The sequence below is a fragment of the Phyllostomus discolor genome, chromosome 2 (genome assembly GCF_004126475.2).
Source record: "Phyllostomus discolor isolate MPI-MPIP mPhyDis1 chromosome 2, mPhyDis1.pri.v3, whole genome shotgun sequence".
Classification (NCBI taxonomy): domain Eukaryota; kingdom Metazoa; phylum Chordata; class Mammalia; order Chiroptera; family Phyllostomidae; genus Phyllostomus; species Phyllostomus discolor.
This window is the reverse complement of record NC_040904.2, coordinates 161995818-162021177: the sequence shown is the minus strand read 5'-3', so window position 1 is coordinate 162021177 and position 25360 is coordinate 161995818. Positions and strand designations below refer to the sequence as shown.

The following is a 25360-nucleotide window of genomic DNA, read 5'->3' as shown; positions in this document are numbered from 1 at the left end:
CAGCATTTTTGAGAACGGAGGACCAAGGATTGTGGCAGAACCGAAAGAACAAAGAACAGATTGCTGCATCAAGGTAGGCTCCCGGGACAGGCGTGTGGTACCGGGGCTGCAGCCCCAGGCCCGGGGGCCGCGGCTGGGTTTGCCCTAGGGTTAGTGGGAGAGAGCCAGGTCGGCTGCTCCCTCCCCAGCCGAGCAAGGTCTGGGCGGCTCTGGGAGGAGTCCAGGTGCTGGCGGGCACACCGGGTGGCGAGCAGCTTTGGAGGCGGTGAACGCCAGAGCCGAGTCGCGCGGCGGACCCGGACTCCCAGGGTCACCGTTCTGGCTGGAGCTTTGGCGGTGAGAGAAACCGGGCCATTGGAAAGCGGCGGGCTCGATCGGGAGGAATTTCCCAAGAGGAAGGAGTGGATGGACACAGACACTGTTTGGGGAATTCTCCTGAAGTGACCAGTGGCTCTGGCCTGTTTGCTCCCCAGCTGTGAGCGCGCAGGCTGCGGACAGGCCGCGCCCGCCCGCCCGCGGGGGCACCGGCGTGCGGCAGACGGCCGTGCAGGCGCCCGCTCACCGGAGCGCGGGGAGCGAGGGTCGCGCTGGTCACGCCGGGCGGCGGCCGGGCCGCGGAGCCAGTGCGAACCCCACGGGCCTAGGAAGAAAAGCCAAACAAGTCAACCTTCAGACTGCCTCAGCCAGCAAGAGCAGAAAAACCGGTTTGGCCACTTTGAAATCAAGAGACTTTTTAATTTGATTCTATTTTTTTAACAATTTTTAATTTTTTAAGTTTTATTGTTTTTATTCTCTTTTGATTTCTTTTTCCTCTCTTACCTGATTTCTTGTTTTATTCCTTCCTCCTTCCTGTGCTCCAATTTTATCTCTTCTTCCTGCCTTCGTCTGCCTTTTCTATTTTTTTTCTTTTTTAAATTTTTTCCTAAATACCTACAAGTGAGACAAAAGCCTGGAACGGTGAAAAGACCAAAGTTGAACCCAAAGAAGGGGCATCACAACAGCTGGGACAGTGAGATAAATGTCACTCTGCTATTACAAAGAACCTGCAAGTTATTGCAAATTTGTATTATTATTATTTTTCCAGTGTTCCTACATCCTTTTTTTTTTTTTTTTTTTAAACAATATTTTTATATCCCTCTTATTTTTGTATAGCCTGCTTTGCTAGGCTGGTTTTATTGTATGACCTCACAGCTTTCCCCCGATATCTCTTTCTATACCGTATTACTAATCTACTGTCCATTAACTCACCTGTGTCCGATAAGCATACTACTCAATGTTTGGTACTTCATATCCTTATTACCTAGATTTCATAGACTCTGCCATATGAATGTTGCCAATAATATTATTGTAAATAACTGCTGTTCCATGCAAGTGTAATTACTTCACAACACCCCCCCCCCAGATCGTAGCCCATTTCAAAGTTTCCTGAACTCTATTAATGTAGTGGTTAACTCTATTCTCTCACACACTACACCTATTTACTACCCTTTACTCTCACCTTACCCCAGAATCTGACCGCCCACAACCTCTCTGCTTTATAGATCCAACGCACAATCCTTCCTCCCCCAACAAGAGTCTTATCTTCTTTCCATCCTTTCTAAAAATCAGCTAGCTGGGTGGAAGATCACGGTTAACACTATACATAGTGAAAGGATCTCCTATATCTTCCCTACTTGCTACTACTGTAAATAGCATAGAATTCTCGGTAGCTGTCTTAAACCATTTTGCCCTCCCCTCCATCTGATGACAAAAAAGAATAGGTGGAGGAGGTGAACACCAGGATACCCACTGGAAGAGGAAACCCAACAACTAAGGAACCACTAACAGATAACAGCAGAAGAAGGTGAAGGAGGGAGTAGTAACCACACAAACCTCAATCCAGGGCTTATCTGGAAATACAACTAAACAGTAGAGACAGTACCCAATACAAACAACTGAACAAGATTTCTTTAAACCTTGTACACACAGAAGAACCAGCCTCAACACAACCTGCCCTCACCAGCACAACAAAATATAGAAGGTGGTGGACAGAGTGACCCACATTTAACCAGCTGGAGGGAAGGGACCATCAAAGAAAGACTCAACAACAATCAGAACCCAAAGGCAAACACAAAGCCAACTTAAACAACAGCCCAAGACCAGCGAGCTTGGGGGGTCAAGGAAACAGTACCACTGAAACTCACTGCTACTCTACTAAAGAAGTTCACATCATAAACCGAGGGAGCCAGAACAGATCAATATAAGAAGCTGAGGTGAACAAGAAGAGTCTCACAAACAATGGGAAGACAAAGAAATACTCCCCAAATGAAAGGAAAGGAGGAAGCCTCAAAAAGAATGCTAAATGAAACAGAGGCAATTCAACTATCAGATATTGAATTCAAAGCAGTGATTGTCAGGAAGCTCAATGAGCTCACAATGAGCTACGAGAAGCTACAGGGAAGCTACAATGAACTCAATGAAAACTACATCAGCATAAAAAAGGAAATAGAAACTCTCAACAAGGGCCAAGAGGAAATGAAGAATACAATCTCTGAAATGAAGAACACAGTAGAAGGAATGAAAAGCAGGATCGATGAAGCAGAAGATCGGATCAGCGAGCTAGAGGACAAAATAGAAGAAAACACCCAGAAAGAGCAAGAAAGGGAAAAGAGGCTCAGAAAGAATGAAGAGGGATTAAGAGAAATGCAAGACAATATGAAACGTAATAATATCCGTATAATAGGGATACCAGAAGGAGAAGAAGAAGAACAAGGGATAGAAAACCTAGTTGAACAAGTGATGATGGAAAACTTCCCTAATTTGATGAGACAAAAAGTCACACAAATACAGGAAACACAGAGAGTCCCAATCAAGAGGAACCCAAGGAGGCCCACCTCAAGACACATCATAATTAAAATGGCAAAATTTCAAGACAAAGAGAGAATCTTAAAGGCAGCAAGGGAGAAGAAGGAAGTAACATACAAGGGGGCCCCAATAAGGCTAACAGCTGACTTCTCAATGGAAACACTCCAAGCCAGAAGAGAATGGCAAGAAATAATCCAAGTAATGAGAACCAGAGGCCTGCAACCACGACTACTTTATCCAGCAAGGCTCTCAATTAAGATAGAAGGCCAAATAAGAAGCTTCTCAGACAAAAGAAGTCTAAAAGAATACACCTCCACTAAACCAACTCTGCAAGAGATGCTGAAGGGACTGCTTTAAGGAAAGAAAGGAAAAGAGAGAGTGAGAGAGGATCACACGTACATAAAAGGCAATGAATAAGTACCTATCAATAATAACCTTAAACGTAAATGGACTAAACGCTCCAATCAAAAGACATAGAATAGCTGATTGGATAAGAAAACATGACCCACACATATGCTGTCTACAAGAGACCCACCTCAGGATAAAAGATCTGCACAGGTTGAAAGTGAAGGGCTGGAAACAAATTTTCCAAGCAAATGGACAGGAGAAAAAAGCCGGGGTAGCAATACTCATATCTGACAAAATAGACTTCCAAAGAAGATCCATAAAGAGAGACCCAGAAGGTCATTTCATAATACTCAAGGGAAGAATTCACCAAGAAGACATAAACATAGTAAATATATATGCACCCAACATAGGAGCACCTAAATACATAAAGAAAATCTTAGAGGACTTCAAGAAAGATATGGACAGCAACACAATTATTGTGGGGGATTTTAACACCCCTCTATCAAAAATGGACAGATCTTCCAAACAAAACATCAACAAAGATATTGTGGCATTGAACAATACCCTAGACGAGCTGGGCTTTACTGATATTTACAGAACCCTCCATCCCAAAGAAGCTAAATACACATTTTTTTCAAATGTACATGGAACATTTTCAAAGATTGACCACATGATAGGACACAAAACAAGCCTCAACAATTTCAAAAAAATTGAAATCATACCAAGCAATTTCTCGGATCACAAGGGACTGAAACTAGAAACCAACCACAAGGAAAAAAACCCAAAACACTCAAATTCGTGGAGATTAAACAGCATGCTATTAAACAATGAATGGGTCAAGAATGATATTAGGGAAGAAATCAAACGGTTTTTGGAAACAAATGAAAATGAACTCACAACAACCCAAAACTTATGGGACACAGCCAAGGCAGTCCTGAGAGGGAAGATCATAGCGATACAGGCCCACCTAAAAAAGTTAGAAACATTTCAAACAAACAACCTAACCCTACGTCTACAAGAACTCGAGGAACAACAACAAAGACAGCCCAGAGCAAGCAGAAGGAAGGAAATAACCAAGATCAGAGCAGAATTAAATGACATAGAGGCTAAAAGCACAATTCTAAAGATCAATGAATCCAAGAGTTGGTTCTTTGAAAAGATACACAAAATCGACAAGCCTTTAAGCAGACTCATCAAGAAAAAAAGAGAGAAAACCCAAATAAACACAATCAGAAATGAAAGAGGAGAGATTACAACAGATACCACAGAAATACAAAGGATTGTAACAAATTACTACAAAGAGCTGTATGCCAAGAAATTTGAAAACCTAGATGAAATGGACAAATTTCTAGAAAAATATAACCTTCCAAAACTCAATAAAATGGAAGCAGAAAGCCTCAACAAACCAATAACAGCAAAAGAAATCGAAGCAGTAATCCAAAAACTCCCAACACACAAAAGCCCTGGACCAGATGGTTTCACAGGAGAATTCTACAAAGTATTTAAGGAAGAACTAACACCTATCCTTCACAGACTATTTCAAAAAATCCAAAAAGATGGAAGACTACCAAACTCTTTTTATGAGGCCAACATCATCTTAATCCCAAAACCAGATAAAGACACAACAAAGAAAGAAAACTACAGGCCAATATCTCTGATGAACATTGACGCTAAAATCCTCAACAAGATACTGGCAAACCGCATCCAACAGTACATTAAGAAGATCATACACCATGACCAAGTTGGATTCATTCCAGGTATGCAAGGATGGTACAATATACGCAAATCAGTAAATGTAATACATCACATAAACAAAAGCAAAGACAAAAACCACATGATCATATCGATAGAGACAGAAAAAGCATTTGATAAGGTACAGCACCCATTTATGATAAAAACACTCAGTAAAGTGGGAATAGAGGGAGCATTCCTCAACATAATAAAGGCCATATATGAGAAACCTACAGCCAACATTATACTCAATGGGCAAAAATTAAAATCTTTTCCACTAAGAACAGGAACAAGACAAGGATGTCCACTTTCACCACTTCTATTCAATATAGTACTGGAGGTTCTAGCCACAGCAATCAGACAAGAAAAAGAAATAAAAGGAATCCAAATCGGAAAGGAGGAAACAAAACTGTCACTGTTTGCAGATGACATGATAGTGTACATAGAAAATCCTACAGACTCCACCAAAAAACTGCTTGACCTAATAAATGAATTTGGTAAAACAGCGGGATACAAAGTCAATATCCAGAAATCAAAGGCATTTCTGTACACCAACAATGAAACAGCAGAAGCAGAAATCAAGAAAAAAATCCCATTTGAAATAGCAAAAAGGAAAATAAAATACCTAGGAATAAACCTAACCAAAGAGGTAAAAGACCTGTATTCAGAAAACTACATAACACTGAGGAGAGAAATCAAGGAAGACACAAACAAATGGAAACATATACCGTGTTCATGGATTGGAAGAATTAATATCATTAAAATGTCCATACTACCAAAAGCAATCTACACATTCAATGCAATACCGATTAAAGTACCAATGGCATATTTCACAGACATAGAACAAACACTTCAACAATTTATATGGAACCATAAACGACCCCGAATAGCTGCTGCAATTTTGAGAAAGAAGAGTAAAGTAGGAGGAATCACAATACCTGACATTAAACTATACTACAAGGCCACTGTAATCAAAACAGCCTGGTACTGGCATAAAAACAGGCACATGGACCAATGGAACAGAACAGAGAGCCCAGAAATAAACCCAAGCCTCTACGGTCAATTAATATTTGACAAAGGAAGCAGCAACATAAAATGGAATAAAAATAGCCTCTTCAACAAATGGTGTTGGGAGAACTGGACAGCTACGTGCAAAAAAATGAAACTCGAGCACCAACTTACACCTTATACAAAAATAGATTCAAGGTGGATAAAAGACTTAAATATAAAGCGTGACACCATTAAAGTCCTAGAAGAGAACGTAGGTAGGAAAATCTCAGATATTTCACGCAGAAACTTTTTTACTGACTTGTCTCCTAGAGCAAGGGACATAAAGGAAAGAATAAACAAATGGGACCTCATCAAAATTAAAAGCTTTTGCACAGCTAAGGAAAACAGTATCAAAATAAAAAGAGAACCAACTGTATGGGAAAACATATTTGCTAATGATACCTCAGACAAGGGTTTAATCTCCAAAATATATAAAGAACTTACACGACTCCACTCTAAGAAGACAAGTAACCCAATTAAAAAATGGGCAAAGAACTTGAACAGACAATTCTCCAAGGAGGACATACAGAAAATCCAAAGACACATGAAGCGATGTTCAATATCGCTAGCCATCAGAGAGATGCAGATTAAAACCACAATGAGATACCACTTCACACCAGTCAGAATGGCCATCATAAACAAAGCAACAAATAACAAGTGTTGGAGAGGATGTGGAGAAACGGGGTCCCTAGTGCACTGTTGGTGGGACTGCAGACTGGTACAACCACTATGGAAAGCAGTTTGGAACTTCCTCAGAAAACTAAAAATGGATCTGCCTTTTGACCCAGCAATTCCATTGCTGGGACTCTATCCTAAGAACACTAAAACACCAATACAAAAGAACCTTTGCACCCCGATGTTCATAGCAGCACAATTTACAATAGCTAGGTGCTGGAAGCAACCTAGATGCCCATCAGTAAATGAATGGATCAAAAAACTATGGTACATTTACACAATGGAATTCTATACAGCAGAAAGAAAGAAGGAGCTCATACCCTTTGCAACAGCATGGATGGAGCTGGAAAGCATTATGCTAAGTGAAACAAGCCAGGCAGTGAAAGACAAATACCACATGATATCACCTTTAACAGGAATCTAAACAACAAAACAAAACAAAACAAAAAACTAGCAAAATATAACCAAAGACACTGAAATAGGGGATAGTCTGACAGTGGCCAGAGGGGAGAGAAGAGGGAATTTCAGGGGGGAATGGGTAGGGATTACAGGAACAAATTTGGAGGACACATGGACAAAAACTAAGGGTGGGGGGTAATGGGGGGAAGGGGGGAGGGTTGGGTGGAGGGGCTGAAACGGGAGTAGGGGGCAGAAAACTGTACTTGAACAATGATTGAAATAAAAAAAAAAAAAAAGTAAAAAAAAAAAAAAAAAAAAAAGAAGTGACCCCATGGAGCAAGAATGAGGGATCAGGGAACTCAACCGGGAGGGAGGCAAAACAAATAAAATGAGATACATTAAAAAAATAAAATAAAATAAAAAATAAAGTGTTTAAAGACAAAAACCACTAACCTACATATATCAGTTAAATTATCTTTCAAAAGTGAAAGATAAAAAAGACTTTGTCAAAGACAAACTGAATGAATTCATCACCAGCAGACTTGACCTGCAAAAAATGCCCAAAACCCCATAAGAAAGGAGAAACATTGAAGAAGAAATAACTAAAGTTAAAATAAAATCACTTTTATCTTCATTAACTAAAACTTAAATGTTTGTTCAAATCTATAGTATCACTGTACTCTAAGGTATCACCCTATACATGAAAATATATAGTGTTATTTGAAGGTTGACATAGATTAGTACAAAAATAAATACTATAAACTCTAGAGGAATAATTTAAAAAATTTAAAGGCTATAATTTATATACTAATAGGGGAAATATAAGGGAACTATATAAATTTTCAATTAAAAACAGAAAAAAGGGCAAAGAATAAATTAATAATATCAACAAACAATAGACATGAGCTCAGCTATCTCAATGATTATTTTAACTCTGAATTTTAGCCACATAAATTAAAAGACAGATTGACACAGAAAACTAAGAAAACCAAATTCAGTATGTGTTATCCACAAGAACCTGAATTTAAATATAAAGAATCTGTTAGGCTAAAAGCAAGGGAAGGGAAAGGATATATTCTGCTAACACTAGTCAAAAGAAAGCTAGAATAGCAATATTAATTTTGGACAAATTATATATACTTAGAAACTATAGAAAGAGCCATTTAAGGCAGAAAAAAAACAGAATACAGGAAACAGAAAATAAATAAAAATTAATGTAACTAAAACCCTTGAGTCAAAAGAAAAGAATTCTTAATATTGACAAATCTCAAGTCATCCTAAACAAAAAAGAAAGAAAGAAGACACAAATTAATCAGAAATGACAAGAACCCATCACTATTGATTTCATTGTCATTAAATGATAATAAAAAATACATTATGAGGTAAAGGACCTACAGAGACATTTTATTCAAAGAAGTCATGAATGGCCAACAGTCACATGAAAAGGTACTGAAAATCACTAATCATCTGACTAAAGGGTTCATAGGTGCTAAATTAAATATTATGCTTTAAAACATAAAAAAGAACAACACAAATCAAAACCATAAGGAGGCATCACCTCACGTGTTACAATCACTGTTATCAAAATTACAATGACCAGTGTTTGTGAGGAGGAGGTGGAGAAAAACAAAGCCTTGTATGGTGTTGGTGGGAATGTGAATTAGCACAGCCACTATGGAAAACTGTATGGGGGTTCCTTTCAAATTTTTTAATGGAACTATTATATAATTTAGCAATTGCACTACTGGAAATATACCTGAAGGAAATGAAATCAGTTTCAAGAAGCAATAACTGCCCCCACGTGTGCATTGCAGCATTATTTCCAATAATCAGGATATGGAAACAACCAAAGATTGATGGAACCTTATTCAGTCATAAAAAATAAAAAAGGAAAGAAAAGAAATCCTGCAATAGCATGGATGAATCTGGAGGGTATTATGCTAAGTGAAATAAGCCAGAGCAAGAGAAATACTGCGTGATATAACTTGTATGTGGAACATACTTAAAAAACATGCTATGGAGAGTGCTGGCTCAGGATTCTCCCTGGTGGACTTCCTAGAGAAAACATGTAGAAGAGAGTTCACACCTTCTGTTCGTAACGTCTAATGGCAACATGCTCTCCTGCTAGCCATACTTAGCATATAGTAATTTGTCAGAAAATTAACAACAACAAAAAAACAAGTGAGCAAAATAGAAACAGAGATATGGAAATAAAGAACAAACTAACAGTAACCAGAAAGGGGGGGAGGGTAAGGGGATAAAGAAGGGGAAGGGTCATCAAGGAACTTATATAAAGGACCCATGGACAAAGACAATGGGGGGCAAGGATTGAATGTGAGAGATGGGGGAGAGTTGGGCCGGGGAGAGTAATGAGGAGAAATACAGACAACTGTAATTGAACAACAATAAAAAAATAAAATAAGTAAAATCTCTACCTGAATGCTCAATCATTTACAAGCTTAATTTGTAGTTTAAAGGTTTTTTATGTTGTAAAAAAAGTAGACACTTTTCCATTTTCTTCAACTTTCAACTATTTTATTTTATTTATTGTTTACACTATTAGAGATGACCCCCATTTCCCCACCTCTGCTTCCCTCCACCCAGCCTCCCTCACCTCCCTCCAACTCGTCTTTACCACATTGTTGTCTGTGTTCGTGGGCTATGCATACATGTATATGCACTCTTTGGCTAATCTCTTACAGTGCCCCCCATCCACTCTCCTCTGATATCTGTAAGCCTATTCCATGTATCCATGCCTCTGATTTTCATTTGTTCATCAGTTTATTTTGTTCTTTAGATTCTACATATGAGTGAGATCATATGGTGTTTCTACATCCATGAGCTAAAACAGAGTCCCCTGATTAATATTTAATTGTTCTTAGCCATCTCAAGTAATGTCATCCAAAGCCATCTAACTAAAATGGTTCTGCTTAAATACAGTGTGCATCCCTTAGTGTTTTCTATCTCCAAGGACTTTTTTCCCTTCGATTTTCCTTAGAAAAAATTCCCCATATTTATTTATGGTTTTTCAAATAAAATACATGTGATTTTATTGGTGGATCAAGCTTCTTCCCAGGACAATGATAAAAATAATGAGAGATACCAATGTTTTCTTCTACGTAATTTACTGTTTCAGGTCTTATATTTAGGTTTTTGATCTATTTAGAATTAACTTTTGTATGTGGAGCAAATTGTAGTCTAGTTTTATTCTTTTGCATGTGACTTTCAAATTTTTCCAGCACCATTTATTGAAGAGGCTTGCTTTTTTCAATTGTATGTTTTGGGCTCCTTTGTTGAAAATTATTTGCTCATAAACATGTAGCTTTATTTCTGGGTTTTCAATTCTGTTCCATTGGTCTTTGTGTCTGTTTTTCTGCCAACACCATGCTGTTTTGATTATTGTAGCTCTGTAGTATAAGTTGAAGTGAGGTAGTGTGATACCTCTAGCTTTGTTCTTTTTCCCAGGATTGCTTTGGCTTTTTGAGGTGTTTTGTGGTTCCATAAAAATTTGATGATTTTTTGTTATATTTCTTTTAAAAATGACTTTAATAATTTCATGAGGATTGTATTAAACACGTATATTTATACATATTTATACATAGCTTTGGCTACTATAATAATATTGATTCTTCTAGTCCATGAACACAGAATATCCTTCTATTTCATGGTTTCTTTCTCAATCTCTTTTACTAGTGCTTTGTAGTTTTCAGTATGTAGGTCCTCCAATCCTTTGTTAAGTTTATTCCTAGGTATTTTACTCTTTTGGTTGAATTGCAGAAGAAAATTTTTCATTTCTTTTTCTGAAGGTACATTGTTAGTATATAGAAAAGTAGTGGATTTTTGTACATTGATGCTGTATCCTGAAAATTTACTGTATTTTTTATTGTTTCTAATAATATTTTGGTGGAGTTGTTAGGGTTTTCTATATAAATAATTATTTCATCTGCAAAAACTGACACTTTTACTTCTTCATTTCCAATTTGGATGCCTTTTATTTCTTTCTCTTGCCTGATTGCCCTGGCTAGGACTCCTAGTACTACGTTAAGTAAAAGTGGTAAGAGTGGGCATCCTTGTCTTGTATCTTATCTTAGAGAAAAAGCTTTCAATTTTTCACCATTGAGTATGTTAGCTTAGGGTTTGTCATATATGGCCTTTACTAAGCTGAGGTGCTTTCCTTCTATACTCATGTTATTGAGTGTTTTAATGATTAATGGATGATGTATCTTATGAATTGTTTTTATGCATTTATTCATTAGGCTGTATGATTTTTTATCTTTTATTTTGTTAACATAATATATTATATTGATTTGTTTCTGTATTTTGAACCATCTGTGTGCCCCTGAAATTTGATTGTAACATATAATTTTTACAGTCAATTGCATTAATTTTTTTAATTGTTGCTCAAGTACAGTTGTCTCTATTTTCACCCCACCACTCCCCCCCCCCCGCCCCACCCATTCCAGCCCCCCACCCTGGATCCTGTCCCCTTTGGCCTTGTCCATGTGTCCTTTATACATGTTCCTTGATGACCCTGCCCTGTAATCATCATGTATAATTTTTAATGTATTGTTGTATTCGATTTGCTAGTATTTAGTGTAGGATTTCTGTATCTACATTCATCAGAGACATTGGTCTGTAGTTTTGTGTGTGTCTGTGTGTCTGTGTTATTTTTGCAAGGTTTTAGATTTGGTGGTATTGCCCAGTGGTCTAAGTTGCTTAATTAAAACATTCACTGTTCTTTGCATTGTATACCTCTCATGCTAAATGTTTTTTAAAAACTCACCTCCCAAGGATACCTAATTAAAATTATTCAACAAAATTTAGAGTGCACTCATCTGTGCCATTCCTCTCTAGAGACATTTTACCTCTGTTTTTCTTCAAGGGTCCCCTGTGACATTTTTTAGAAAAAAATCATAAAACCAGTCAGTTTTGGAAACAATTGTGAGAAAACCAAGTCTTCCTGCTGTAAGGTTAAGCATGTAAAAAATAATTATAACCCATCTTCCTTTAACTAAAGTTACGGAAATCAGAGTAAGATTTTCCTAGCATCTAAGATTAGGATGTTATTTTTATGCAAATTTTGAAAAACAAGAGATAACTAAATGCTTGGCTTTGGATTGTGCAACTGGAGATAGTTCTTTACATTTCGAGCATTTTCTCTCTCACAAACTTTTACTCTTATGCCATGCAGCTCACCTCTTTTCCATAGCTGTTATTCCTTGATTTTCACTCATGGTTTTGAGCCTTTGTCTTATGATCTAAGAGCTTTACTTAACCAGAAAAAATAAAACATTCTCACCTTTGTTACCTATTTCACTGCTATTTTCATGATCCCTCACTTTTCCTTTCTCACTTTCTTTTTCTTTTATGTATTTAGTTTTGGGGGGAGTGTTACCTACATTCCAAGAAAGTTTAGCCACTGATTCTGCTATGTCACCTGTTCAAAACTTAAGACAGGGCCTTACTTTCTACTTCCATCTCCCATTTCCAAGATTCTAGCTTTGCTCCTAAATTACTTACTACCGGGCCACAGTTACACAAGGAAACATGTTGCAAAACTACCTGAATCTCAGTCTTTCAGACTGAATATAGATTGACTACTTGGGACTACCCATAGAACTTTTGCCACCATGTCACCAATTCTTTCCTTGGTCACAAGTTGCAGGACCTCTTGAATACCTTGCTGGCACTCTACATGTAGCACCTTCTACCAGCAACTGGGACTATGTCATCTTTCTATCAGGGCCTCCTTACTTCAAGAATTTTGTACTCAACTTATTCTTCTGTATGCTCTGCCTCACTCTATGCAACAGTATCATCCCAGCAAATTCTACCTACACGCTACAAAAGCATGTTATTACTTAAGAAAATCAAAGGCAGAAATAAGCTGTGAAGTCCATGAAATGCTACAAAATAAGCCTCAAACACTGAGAATTAAGTAAGGCAACAGAATATTTTGGTTTCAGCAGTCAAATTGCTACCACATGGGATTATATAATTGTAAGTATATTTTTTATTTCTCACCTCACTTATTTCTTCAATTTTCTTATCAGTTTATAATTTAGATCACTTAACTTGGGGTGTTAGAATCCCTTCTAAAAAGCAATACATTATTATATAATTCAAAAAGATAAAACTTTACATTGTGTTTGTTTGTTTAGGAGTATATATGTATAAGTATATGTGTGTGTATTCGTTTTTTAGGCCCAAATTCTCTTGTTAAGTTATTGATTCTCTACACAGGCAGAGCAGACATGAAATATCTTGAAAAAATTGTGGCAAATACCTAAAAAAACAAACTCCAAAATGTCTTATATTCAGAGAATCATTAGAACATGTGGACATTGGTAAAATATTCTAATAAAAATAAAATTATATTTTATATTTTATACCTAATTTTCATACACATATGAACAAATTTTTAAAAGTAAAACACATTTGATAAGTATATATTTCTTGTATAGATGCATTTATTAGACCTATTAGTGACTCACTTAATATTAAATAAGTAGTGATTGACAAGGTAGGTACCATGTATAACTGTCTTCACCCTGGCTCACATATATTTTCATAATTCAGTAAAACTTGGCAGCTAACTTATTGGCCCATCCCATTATATCTTTCTTAAGCCAGCAGAGTTGATTTTAAAGAAAAAGTAATCTTGTACTCATTAACCTTTGTTTTTTGTATGCATTTACAGACATGGAAGAAGTCAGCAATAAGAAATGAAAAATCAAACATCTGTGAAAGAGTTCATTCTTCTGGGACTAACAGATGACCCACAGCTAAATGCTTTGATTTTTCTATTTCTATTCTTCACATATATACTGAGTATAACTGGAAACATGACAATTATCACCCTTACTCTGATAGATATGAACCTCAAAACCCCCATGTACTTCTTCCTTAGGAATTTCTCTTTTCTAGAAGTCTTATTCACCACAGTTTGCATTCCTAGATTCCTGGTAAGCATTGTAACAGGGGATATGACAATTTCCTATAATTCATGCATGGCCCAGGTGTTTTTCTTCATTCTTCTTGGTTCAACAGAATTTTTCCTTTTGACTGCTATGTCCTACGATCGGTATGTGGCTATCTGTAAGCCACTGCATTACACAGTAATAATGAATAGCAGAACCTGTAACCAGCTGGTAATTAGTTCTTGGCTGGCTGGATTTCTCATTATTTTTCCACCTGTGATCATGGGACTTCAGCTGGATTTCTGTGACTCCAACATCATTGACCACTTCACCTGTGACTCTTCTCCTATGCTGCTGATCTCCTGCACAGACACAGCATTCCTAGAGCTCATGGGATTTTTTCTAGCACTATTCACACTCATGGTAACCTTAACATTGGTGATTCTTTCCTATGCATTCATCCTTAAAACAATTCTGAGAATCCCTTCTGCTGAGCAAAGAAAAAAGGCCTTTTCCACTTGTTCCTCACACATGATTGTTGTCTCTATTTCTTATGGAAGTTGCATTTTCATGTATGTCAAAACTTCGGCAAAAGAAGGAGTGGCTTTGACTAAAGGTATAGCAGTGCTCAATACTTCTGTTGCCCCAATGCTAAATCCATTTATTTACTCCTTGAGGAACCAACAGATAAAGCAGTCCTTTAAGAACTTGGTAAAAAAATGCTTCTCAAATAAGTTTTTATCATAAAGACAAATACTACATGATCTCACCTATAAGTGGAACCTAATCAACAAAACAAACAAATGAGCAAAATAGAACCAGAGACTTGGAAATACAGAACACCCAGAGGGAAGGGGAAAGAGGAATAATGGGAAAAAGAAGGGGAAGAGGCAAGCAAAGGAACACAAACAGAGAACTCATACACATGGACAATGGGGGCCGGGATTAACTGTGGGAATGGGGTGTAAGGGTGAACAACAGGGAAAAAAGTGGGAAAACTGTAACTGAAAAAATAACAAATAATCAATATTTTAAAGATGACCTAAAATTAAAAAAATAAAATAAAATGTATATAGACGGCCCCCCCAAAAATTTATGGCCTGAGGTTTATTTAAAAGGAAACTTGTGCCTTACATAACATAAATGTTATTATATCTCTCCATCCATTACTATATTCTACTTCCTTTTCTTTCAGGTTTTTTTCTTCATTTATACCATTTTGACCTCTCTTGGCTCAACTATCTTTTTTAAAAGTTTTTCAGTGTTGTTCTATGAAACTGTCCCAATTTTTTCCTCTTTGCCCTCCTCTCCCCAGCCTACCCTCTCCCCCCACCATCAGTCCTCACACTGTTCTCCATGGCCATGGGTCATTCATACATATCCTTTGACTAACCCCTTCATTCCAACTTTATCAACTATCTTTTTAAATTTATAAGCCCTGAAATTTTCTGAGCATGTGTAATTTGATGTTCCATAAATGAGAATGCCATTTAAAAAGAATGCCAGAATTTAGTTTAAAAAATCATCAAAGAACTTTCCCTTTGGACACTAACCTAAAGCTAAATAAAAGTTATCATCCAGGAATTTGAAAAATTATTTATTCCAGTGGATATGCACAGAATATTAAAATGAGATTTTCTGTGAGGAAAAGTCTCCTACTTCTAATGTCCTTCTACTTGTCCTTGTATCTCCTATAGTTTTTACATTATGAATGTTTATCTATACTACTTGGGATATAGGTATTATATGTTCATTGCCACTTCCATCCTTTAATATTATAACATATCTTGTTAAATGTTTTTTTTATAAAATTTCAATGTTACTGCATGTATGGCATTGATATTTCTGTAAGACCCCAAAACTCTCACCACAAAGCATCTTTAATAAACAACACTGATGATTATGAACCTATCACTTCATAACCTATTACTTTCTTTTTATTTGTTGATGCTGAGCCTGGAGCTCATCTGAGGTTCCCTTGGGAATAACCTGGCATGTCTTTGGTTTCCTAAGATCCAATATCCTCTTTTCACTTTTTTGGCAATTAAAACATTATGTTTTCTATCTCCCAGATAGTTCTTAAATTCTCTGGTATATTGATGATACCCTAATTTTTTTTCAGTGTTTGTATGGTTACAGCATTTTTAAAAATATATATCTTTTTCAAAATTCTTGTTGACATCGGAGACTGTGGATTTACATGTTTACCCTGTTCAAACCTTGACCAAATTTTTTCATATAAGTTCTTAATTATAGCTCTACACTTCTAAAAATAAGCCTTCATTTAATATTCATCCAATTGCCTCTTTCCCATCTTCTTTCATAAGTGACACATGAACACATAACATCATTTAATTTACCATCAAGACACTTTTCCTAATACTCACTTAAATTCTCAGTGCTTGGATTCTCTTTTTTTTACCATTAAAAAATGGCTTCTCCAAACAAATGCTTATAGAAACAGGATTGTACTTAATCAAAAACAGGTAAAGCTAACAAACTATTGGAGAGTGTTAATATCTAAAACATCCACATGATATTTACATTTTTGTATCTTAGCAAAAACATTTACCACATCTGCTTGCAAAAAGGATTTTGCTCAATTTGATAGTAACTTCAGTGAGATTTGAGAAGTATAATGGACTCAATTTTACATATGAATTTTCTGGCTATTCCAAAATTATATTTTTTTCTCTCTTTGCTTTATAAGCCTTTTCATTTTTCACTCATTGCTTTGGAGAATCTATGTAAATCCAAATACTTGCTTTGTATCTATTGAGGGACACATGAATCAAGCAATGTAGTGCTCAGTAAAGTCCAGGTCCTTCAGTGTGTATGGGCAGAGAGAAATAGTGTGCTAGTAAGTGTGTACCAACCAGTTATCAAAAAAATATACATACACATTTTATAAAATTCCAAATATAATTTACAAATAAAATATACAATAAAATTCATTATAAATTGTAAATTATATAAAATTGCCCAATAGATTTCTACAGAATTATTTCAATGATTTTTAACAATTGCATGTCCAAAACCAACCTATGGTTGCATACCAACCACAATTTGACAAATGTAGTTGAATTTAACACTATGTACTTCAACTCGGCACTCAAATGCACAAGTATAGTCAGACGTTTCAATCCACTCAATAACTTATAGAAAAAAATTGTAAAAATAACAGGTGAGGATACGGAAGACTTCAACAGCAGTATGAACCAAATTGATTTAATTGACATTTTTAGAATATTCCACCCAACAACAGGGTATTTAGTCTGTCCAGTATCACACAAAACATAAAAGGGGATAATAAAGATTAATGTGGAAATTAATGAAATAAAAGTCAGAAAAATAAATTTTAAAATATCAATTAAACCAAATCAGGCTACTTAAGAATACCATAAATTTGATAAATTTTTAACCAGACTGATGATGAAGAATACAGATAAAATACAAATTACCAGTATCAGGGATAGTCAAGGTTATATCACTGATATTCCACAGTTATTCAGTGGATAACACAGAGATTTTTAAACAACATTATGCCAATTAAAAATAAATAAATAAAATGAAAAATTCTTTGAAAGACATAAACAATAAAAACTCACTCAAAAATAGATATGACAGGCTTATCTCTATTGTAGAAATAGAGTTTCTACAATAAATAAATAGAGTTTCTTAAAATTAATAAATATTCAACAAAGAAAACTCTGCATTCACTGGAGAATGCTGCAGATTGTTTCAGAAAGCAAAATTAATAGTTGTACATGAACTATGCCAGAATATATTAGAATAGAGAATATTTTCTAACTTATCCTATGAGGAGAATTATCCTTATAGCAAATCTAGAAAATAGACATTATATGGAAAAAATAGTAACTAACCTCAACAATGAATATAGTTACAATGTTTTAAAATAAATGGCAAAGCCCTGAGGAGTGTAGCTATGCTGTCTGGGTGTTGTCCTACAAAGCAAAACGTCGCTGGTTCAATTGCTGCTCAGGGCACAGCCTGGGTTGTGGGTTTGGTCCCGTTAGGGAGCATATGAGAGGCAACCAACTAATGTTTCTCTCCCATAATGTTTCCCTCCCTCTCCTTATTTCTCCCTTCTCCTCTCTCTAAAATAAATAAAGAAAAAAATTTTTAATTAATAAAGTAACATAGATGGCAAAAATATAATATACAAAAATTTTAACTAAGTTTTGTCAAATAGAGCTTATCTCAATAGTTTCAGAGAAGCAACTGAAAACATCCAACATGCATATGTGACAATAAGCAAAAACATTCCAGCAAGGGTATCTAATAAGTGGCAAATATCAAAGGATATCCCAAAACAGTGGCAAAAAATGAGGATATTCTGAAGGTCTATTCATATTGTCGCAAATGGCAGTATTTCATCTTTGCTTATGGCTGAGTAGTATTCCACTGTATTTATGTACCACATCTTCTTTATTCAATCTTCTATCAAGGGACACTTGTTTTGTTTCCCTGTCTCGACCATAGCGAATAATGCTGCAATGAATGTAGGGGTGTATATATCATTGCAAATAAATGTTTTCAAAATTTGGCGGTAGATAACCAGAAGAGGGATTGCTGGTTCGTATGGTAATTCTATTCTTAATTTTGTGAGGAACTGCCATACTTTTTTCCATAGTGGCTGTGCCAGTTTACTGCAGACAGTGAATGAAGGTTCCTTTACCTCCACAACCTCTCCAACACTTGTCATTACTTGCCTTGTTGATAATAGCCATTCTAACTGGTGTGAGGTGGTTTTGATTTGCATTTTCCTGATAGCTAGTGAAGCGCATTTTTCTTATATCTCATAGCCATTTGTATGTCTTCTTGGGAGAAGTGTGTATTCAGATTCTCTGCCATTTTTTAATTGGATTGTTTGGTTTTTTCATGCTCAGTTGTGTGGGTTCTTTATATATTTTAAATACCAATCTCTTGTTGGAGCTGCTGTTTGCTGTAAATCTTGGGAATATCATTCTAACCCATCCCCCTCCAAACAGCACCCCCCACTCCCTCAGGCAATCCCCACACCATTGTTCACATCCATGGGTCATGAATGTATAAATTCTTTGGCTACTCCATGTCCTACACTGTACTTTACATCCCCATGGCTATTCTGTAACCACCTATTTGTACTTCTTAATCCCCTCACCTCTTCACCCATTCCCCCACACACCTCTCCCATCTGGAAACCATCAAAATACTCTCCATATCCATGATTCTGTCTCTATTTTTCTTGTTTTCTGAGCTCATTTTTTAGGTTCAATTGTTAATAGATATGCATTGCCATTTTATTTTCATAGTTTTGATCTTTTTCTTTTTCTTAAGTAAGTACCTTTAACATTTCATATAATAACGGTTTGGTGAAGATGAACTCCTTAAGTTCTTCTTGTCTGGGAAACTCTTTATCTGCCCTTTGATTCTAAATGATAGTTTTGCTGGGTAGAGCAACCTTGGCAGTAGGTCCCAGCTTTTCATGACTTTGAATACTTCTTGCCAATCCCTTCCAGCCTGCAAAGTTTCTTTAGAGAAATCAGCTGACAGTCTTATATGAACTCTCCTGTAGGTAACTAACTTCTTTTCTCTTGCTGCTTTTAAGATCCTCTCTGTATCTTTAAACTTTGGCGTTTTAATTATATGTCTTGAAGTGGGCCTCTTTTTATCTGTCTTGTTTGGGATTCTCTGGACTTGCATGTCTATTTCCTTCACCAAATTAGGGAAATTTCCTTTCATTATTTTTTCAAATAAATTTCTAGTTTCTTGCTCTTTCTCTTCTCCTTCTGGCCACCCCTAGGATGTGAATATTGGAATGCTTGAAGTTGTCCCAAGGCTGCTTACACGATCCTCAGGTTTTGGTTTTGATTTGGGATTCTTTTTATTTCTTGTTGTTCTGATTGGTTGTTTTTTTCTTTTTTTTTCTTTCTTTCTTTTCTTTTTCTTTTTTCTTTTTTCTTTCTTTCTTTCTTTCTTTTTTTTTTTCTTTTTTGCTTCTTTATGTTCCAAATCGCTGGTTTGATTCTAGGCTTCATCCACTCCATTGTTGTTTCCTGTAAATTGTTCTTTATGTCAACCAGTGTATGCTTTGTTGCTGACTGGTTATTTTTTATGCTGTTTTTTTAATGTCCTCACTAAGTTCCTTGGGCATCATTATAACCAGCATTTTGAACTCTGCATCTGATAGATTGCTTACTTCCATTTTGTTTAGTTCTCTTTCTGGAGTTTTGATCTTTTTTCATTTGGGCCATGTTTCTTTGTCTCCTCTTTTTGGCAGCCTCCCTGTGTTTGTTTCTGTGTAGTAGGCAGAGCTCCTATCACTCCCTATCCTGGTAGCATGGCCTAATGTAGTAGGTTTCCTGTTGGATCCAGTAGCCTGGCCTCCTCTATCACCCAATCTGGATACTTGAGGTGTGCCCTCATATAGGCTGAGTACATCCTCCTCTTGTTGAACCTTGATGGCTATTGGCAGGTCAATGAGAGGGCTTTACCCAGGCCAGTCAGCTCCAACAACTGGTTTTTATCACTGATCACCAACCTCCACCTTCGTTGGAAAATCAGCTATGAAGGGGGAGACTGATGGTACTCCAATGTGGTCTGTAGCTATCCACTGGGTGTCCAGGCTCTGGGCTTCCCCAGGTGTTGCAGGCCTAGGTCAGCTCCCACCTTTTTTTTTCCCCGGGGCCACCCTGTATGATCTATAAAGCAATTCAAGATCACTGTCACTTGTGCTGGTCTTGGAGTTTCCCAGGTGAAGCCAAGCTGTGCACCTAAGCTGGCTGTTGCAAGTGTTAAGTTTGGGGCCATTTAGCAAGAGGTGAGGGAGCTGCAGGCCCACTGAGGCCAGCTGTTGGCTTGTTTGGGAGGATATAGGAAGTTGTGAGGCATGAGCTAAGACCAGCCATTTCTGTGGAAAAGCTGCTGTTAACAGCTTGGGTGGGCAAAAAAAACGCTGCCTGACTCCTTCCTGAAGCAAGTGAGATACATTTATGAGCTCAGCTCTGATAAACTTAGGAAGCCCTAGGGAGAGCAAATAATGCAAGAATTGACAGAATTCCCTCATAATGCATTTCAAAGAGAGGAATTGTGGGAGTTCTATGATTTAGAAGATAAATTAAAATGTGGGTTAACAAAACATACTCGTTTTTACAATAGTCCCTAATTGATTTGAGTCATAATTTACACTTATTTTTCTTAAATAAAAAATATTATTTATGATAATGTTTTAGATAAGAAATGATTCCTTCATTTTTACATATTTTATAAAACTAATTTACTTTTGTACACTCACTATTTAAAATTAAAGATTTTGTTCAGCATCCCTCCTGTCATAAATTATCCATTTCTCAACCCCAAAAATCCAATCCGTGAAAATGAGAAAATACAATGAGTATATTTCCAAAATAATTTGTTTTAGAAAACAAAGATTATGTGTTTTATGATTTTGCTGATATTGCTTAATAATATAGGACTTCCAAAAAGCCTTTATAAAAGAAACAGACACACTATAAGTAGTTTTGAGTATAATGTTATAGAAGAATTTTTTGTTTTAATATTTATTTTTTGTTTGTATCTTGTTCAATTTCTTTTTCCTTCCTTTTTTTATTATTGTTGTTCAAATTCAGTTTTCCTCATTTTCCCCCCATTACTCTCCTCTACCTTACCCATCTTCATCTCCCACATTCAATCCTCCCCTCGCCTATTGTCTTTGTCCATGGGTACTTTATACCTATTCCTTGACAGCTCTTCCCCTTCTTTTCCCTGTTCTCCTCCTCTTGCTCCTCTGGTCACTGTCAGTTTGTTCTTTATTTCCATGTCTCTTATTCTATTTTGTTCACTTGTTTCATCAATTAGGTTTGTTGATTAAGGGAAACATTATAGAAATCTCCGTGGAGACAAAAAACATTATTAGTGCATCTACAATGCAATTAATTTTGGCAACACACTTTAATTGGGTTCCCTTGGGAAGCATTAGGTATTTGAGGAATATAGAATTCTACCTATAATATTAGAATTTCCATGAAGCAGAAAGAATGACTGATGAAAAATTATCTCTTCCTTTAGTATTTTTCAAATATTTCCTCTGATTATCATTTTAAAGAAGAGAGACTTTATCTGTGTTAAGTAAGTGTCCATCAGTAAATGAGTGGATCAAAAAACTGCGATATTTTTACACAATGGAATACTATGCAGCAAAGAGAAAGAAGGAGCTCCTACCCTTTTCAACAGCATGGATGGAACTGGAGAGCATTATACTAAGTGAAATAAGCCAGGCAGTGAGGGACAAATACCGTGTCATTTCACCTTTAACTGGAACATAATCAACAAAGAAAAAAGCAAACAAAACAGAACCAGAGACTTTGAAAATAAGAGCAATCTAACAATAGCCAGAGGGGATGGGGAGGGAACAATGGGGGGGAAGAGTTTTCAGGAAGTACTATAAAGGGCACATGGACAAAACCAAGGGGGAGGGTGGAAGCAAGAGAGGGAGGTGGGTTTGGCTGGGTTGGGAGAAAGTGGTGGGGGAAACACAGACAACTGCAGTTGAACAACAATAAAAATTTTTTAAAAATATGTAACGGGCCCTGGTCAGGGCACACACCTAGGTTGTGGGTTTCATCCTCCACTGGAGTACATATAGGAGACAATTGATCAATGTCCCTCTCACCCTCTCTTTCACTTCCCATCTCTCTAAAAATTAGTGAGCATATCCTCAGGTGAGAAATTTTATACATATATATATATATATATATGAATTATAAAAGCTGTGATTAAAATCTAGGATTTTTAAGTAATATAAAGCAAATTAATTGCTGATATGGGTTTGCAAACTTGAATGGATAACTTTGCCATAACATGTTGTTAATGCGTGCTTTATTGTTCTTTGTGCAGAATATGGACACTACAAATGTATTTGAAATCACAAATACCATATTATGTCACATATAAATGGAACCTAATAAACAAAACAAACAAGCAAGCAAAATATAACCAGAGATATTAAAATAAAGAACAAACTGATATTAACCAGAAGGGAGGGGTTGGGGGGTAATGGAGGAAAATAGGAGAAAGGCATTTAAGGAAAATATATAAAGGACATGTAGACAAACCAAAGGGGGTAGATTCAAGTGTGGGAGGCAGGGGGTCATAGTGTGTGAAAATGGAGACAACTGTACTTGAACAACAATAAAAAAATTATGTAAAAATACAGTATTTAAATAAGCTAATTAAAATTTATCATCTATGCAAAAAAAATCATATCAAGAGTTCACATCCATGGTTATTTTGACTTATAGACTGAAGAATTTAGGATTTAGCCACACCAAATAAGACATCAGTTAGTGAATTCATTCTTCTGGGACTTAGTTACAAAGTGTGATATTCTTCTTTCTGCTGTTCACCTACTTGTTCAGTGTGACTAGAAACATGACCATCATCATGTTAACAGTAAAACCCATGTATTTCTCCCTCAGGAATTTCTCTTTCTTAGAAATTCCATACACAACTGTCTGCATTTCCAGGTTTCTGGTCAGTATCACTACAAGAGACACAACTATTTCCTGTAATACTTTTATTACACAATTTTTTTCACAAGTATCAAATTTTTTATTCTTGTTCAAGTACAGTTTTCTGCCTTTCCCCCCACCCTCCCCATGACCCCAGCCCTCTCTGCCTTCTTCCTTTGTTTCCACCCCCCCCTTCTTATTGTCCATATGTCCTTTATTTTTACTTATTTATTTTTCTTTTTATTTTAATTGTTGTTCAAGTACAGTTCTGTGCTTTTGTGGGTAATAGGCACAATTTTTTTAATACTTCTGGGCACCACAGATTTTTTTCTTCTGGCTGTAATGTCCTATGATTGTTATGTGGCTATCTGAAAACCTCTACATTACATAACTACCATGAGTAACAAAGTCTGTAACCAACCTGAAATTAGCTCCTGGCTGGCTGCTTTCCTCATTGTCTGTCCCTCTGTGAGTATGGGCCTCCAGCTGGATTTCTGTGACTTGGACATCATTGATCCCTTCACTTGTGATTTTCCTCCTATGCTGCTTTCTATTTTCCTTAGCAGTGTTCACACTCATGGTAACTTTGACCTTGGTGATTCTCTCTTAGGCACTCATCCTTTGAACAGTTCTGAAGATGCCCTCTGCCCAGCAAAGGAAAAAGTCCTTTTCTGCTTGTTTCTCTCATATGATTGTGCTTTCCATTTCTTTTCTTTTTTAAAAAAAGATTTTATTTATTCTAAACAAATGGGAAATCATTAAAATAAAACAACTTATGCATGGCTAAAGAAAACAGCATTAAAACGAAAAGAGAACCAGCCATATGGGAAAACATATTAGTTAATGATATCTCAGACAAGGGTTTGATCTCCAAAATATAAAAAGAACTCACACAACTCCACTCCAGGAAAACAAACAACCCAACTGAAAAATGGGCAAAGGACCTGAATAGACACTTCTCCAAGGAGGACACACAAAGGGTCCAGAGACATATGAAAAGATGCTTAGTATTGATAGCCATCAGAGAGATGCAAATTAAAACCACAAGATACTACTTCACACCAGTCAGAATGGCCATCATGAACAAAGCAACACATAACAAGTCTTGGAGAGGATGTGGAGAAAAGGGAACCCTAGTGCACTGTTGGGGGGAATGCAGACTGGTGCAACCACTATGGAAAACAGTATGAAACTTCCTCAGAAAACTAAAAATGGAACTGTCTTTTGACCCAGCAATTCCACTGCTAGGATTATATCCTAAGAACCCTGAAACACCAATTCAAAAGAACCTATGCACCCCAATGTTCATAGCAGCACAATTTACAGTAGGCAAGTGCTGGAAGCAACCTAAGTGCCCATCAGTAAATGAGTGGATCAAAAAACTATGGTACATTTACATGATGGAATACTATGCAGCACAAAGAAAGAAGGAGCTCCTATCCTTTCCAATAGCATGAATGGAACTGGAGAGCATTATGCTAAGTGAAATAAGCCAGATGGTAAAAGACAAATACCATATGATCTCACTTTTAAGTGGAACCAAATCAACAAAACAAACCAGCCAGCAATAATAATCAGAGACATTGAAATTAAGAACAAACAGACAGTAACCAGAGGCAAGATGGGAGGGGATAATGGAAAAGGTGAAGGGTTTTCAGGAACAACTATAAAGGACATATGGACAAAACCGGCAGGGGGGAGTTTCAAGGGAGAGAAGTGGGGATGGTTGGGGTGGGTGGGGAGCAGTGGGGGGAAAGGCAAACAATTGTACTTGAACCACAATAAAATTTAAAAAAAGGAAAAGAAAAGATTAAAAATAAAGATTTTATTTATTCATTTTTAGAGGGGAAGGGAGGGAGAAAGAGAGGAAGAGAAACATCA

At 36.6% G+C, this 25360-nt stretch overlaps 1 protein-coding gene and 1 pseudogene across 1 annotated transcript; both read left to right on the top strand.

Moving 5' to 3' along the window:
- The first annotated feature begins 13664 nt into the window (after window positions 1-13664).
- Window positions 13665-14753, top strand: LOC114513003 (olfactory receptor 6C76-like). Its single transcript, XM_028532111.2, has one exon. It carries the CDS (start codon window positions 13773-13775, stop codon window positions 14712-14714), a length of 942 nt encoding a protein of 313 aa, XP_028387912.1. The 5' UTR covers window positions 13665-13772; the 3' UTR covers window positions 14715-14753.
- A 5783-nt stretch (window positions 14754-20536) lies between these two features.
- Window positions 20537-24200, top strand: LOC114513002 (annotated as a pseudogene).
- Window positions 24201-25360: the final 1160 nt, after the last annotated feature.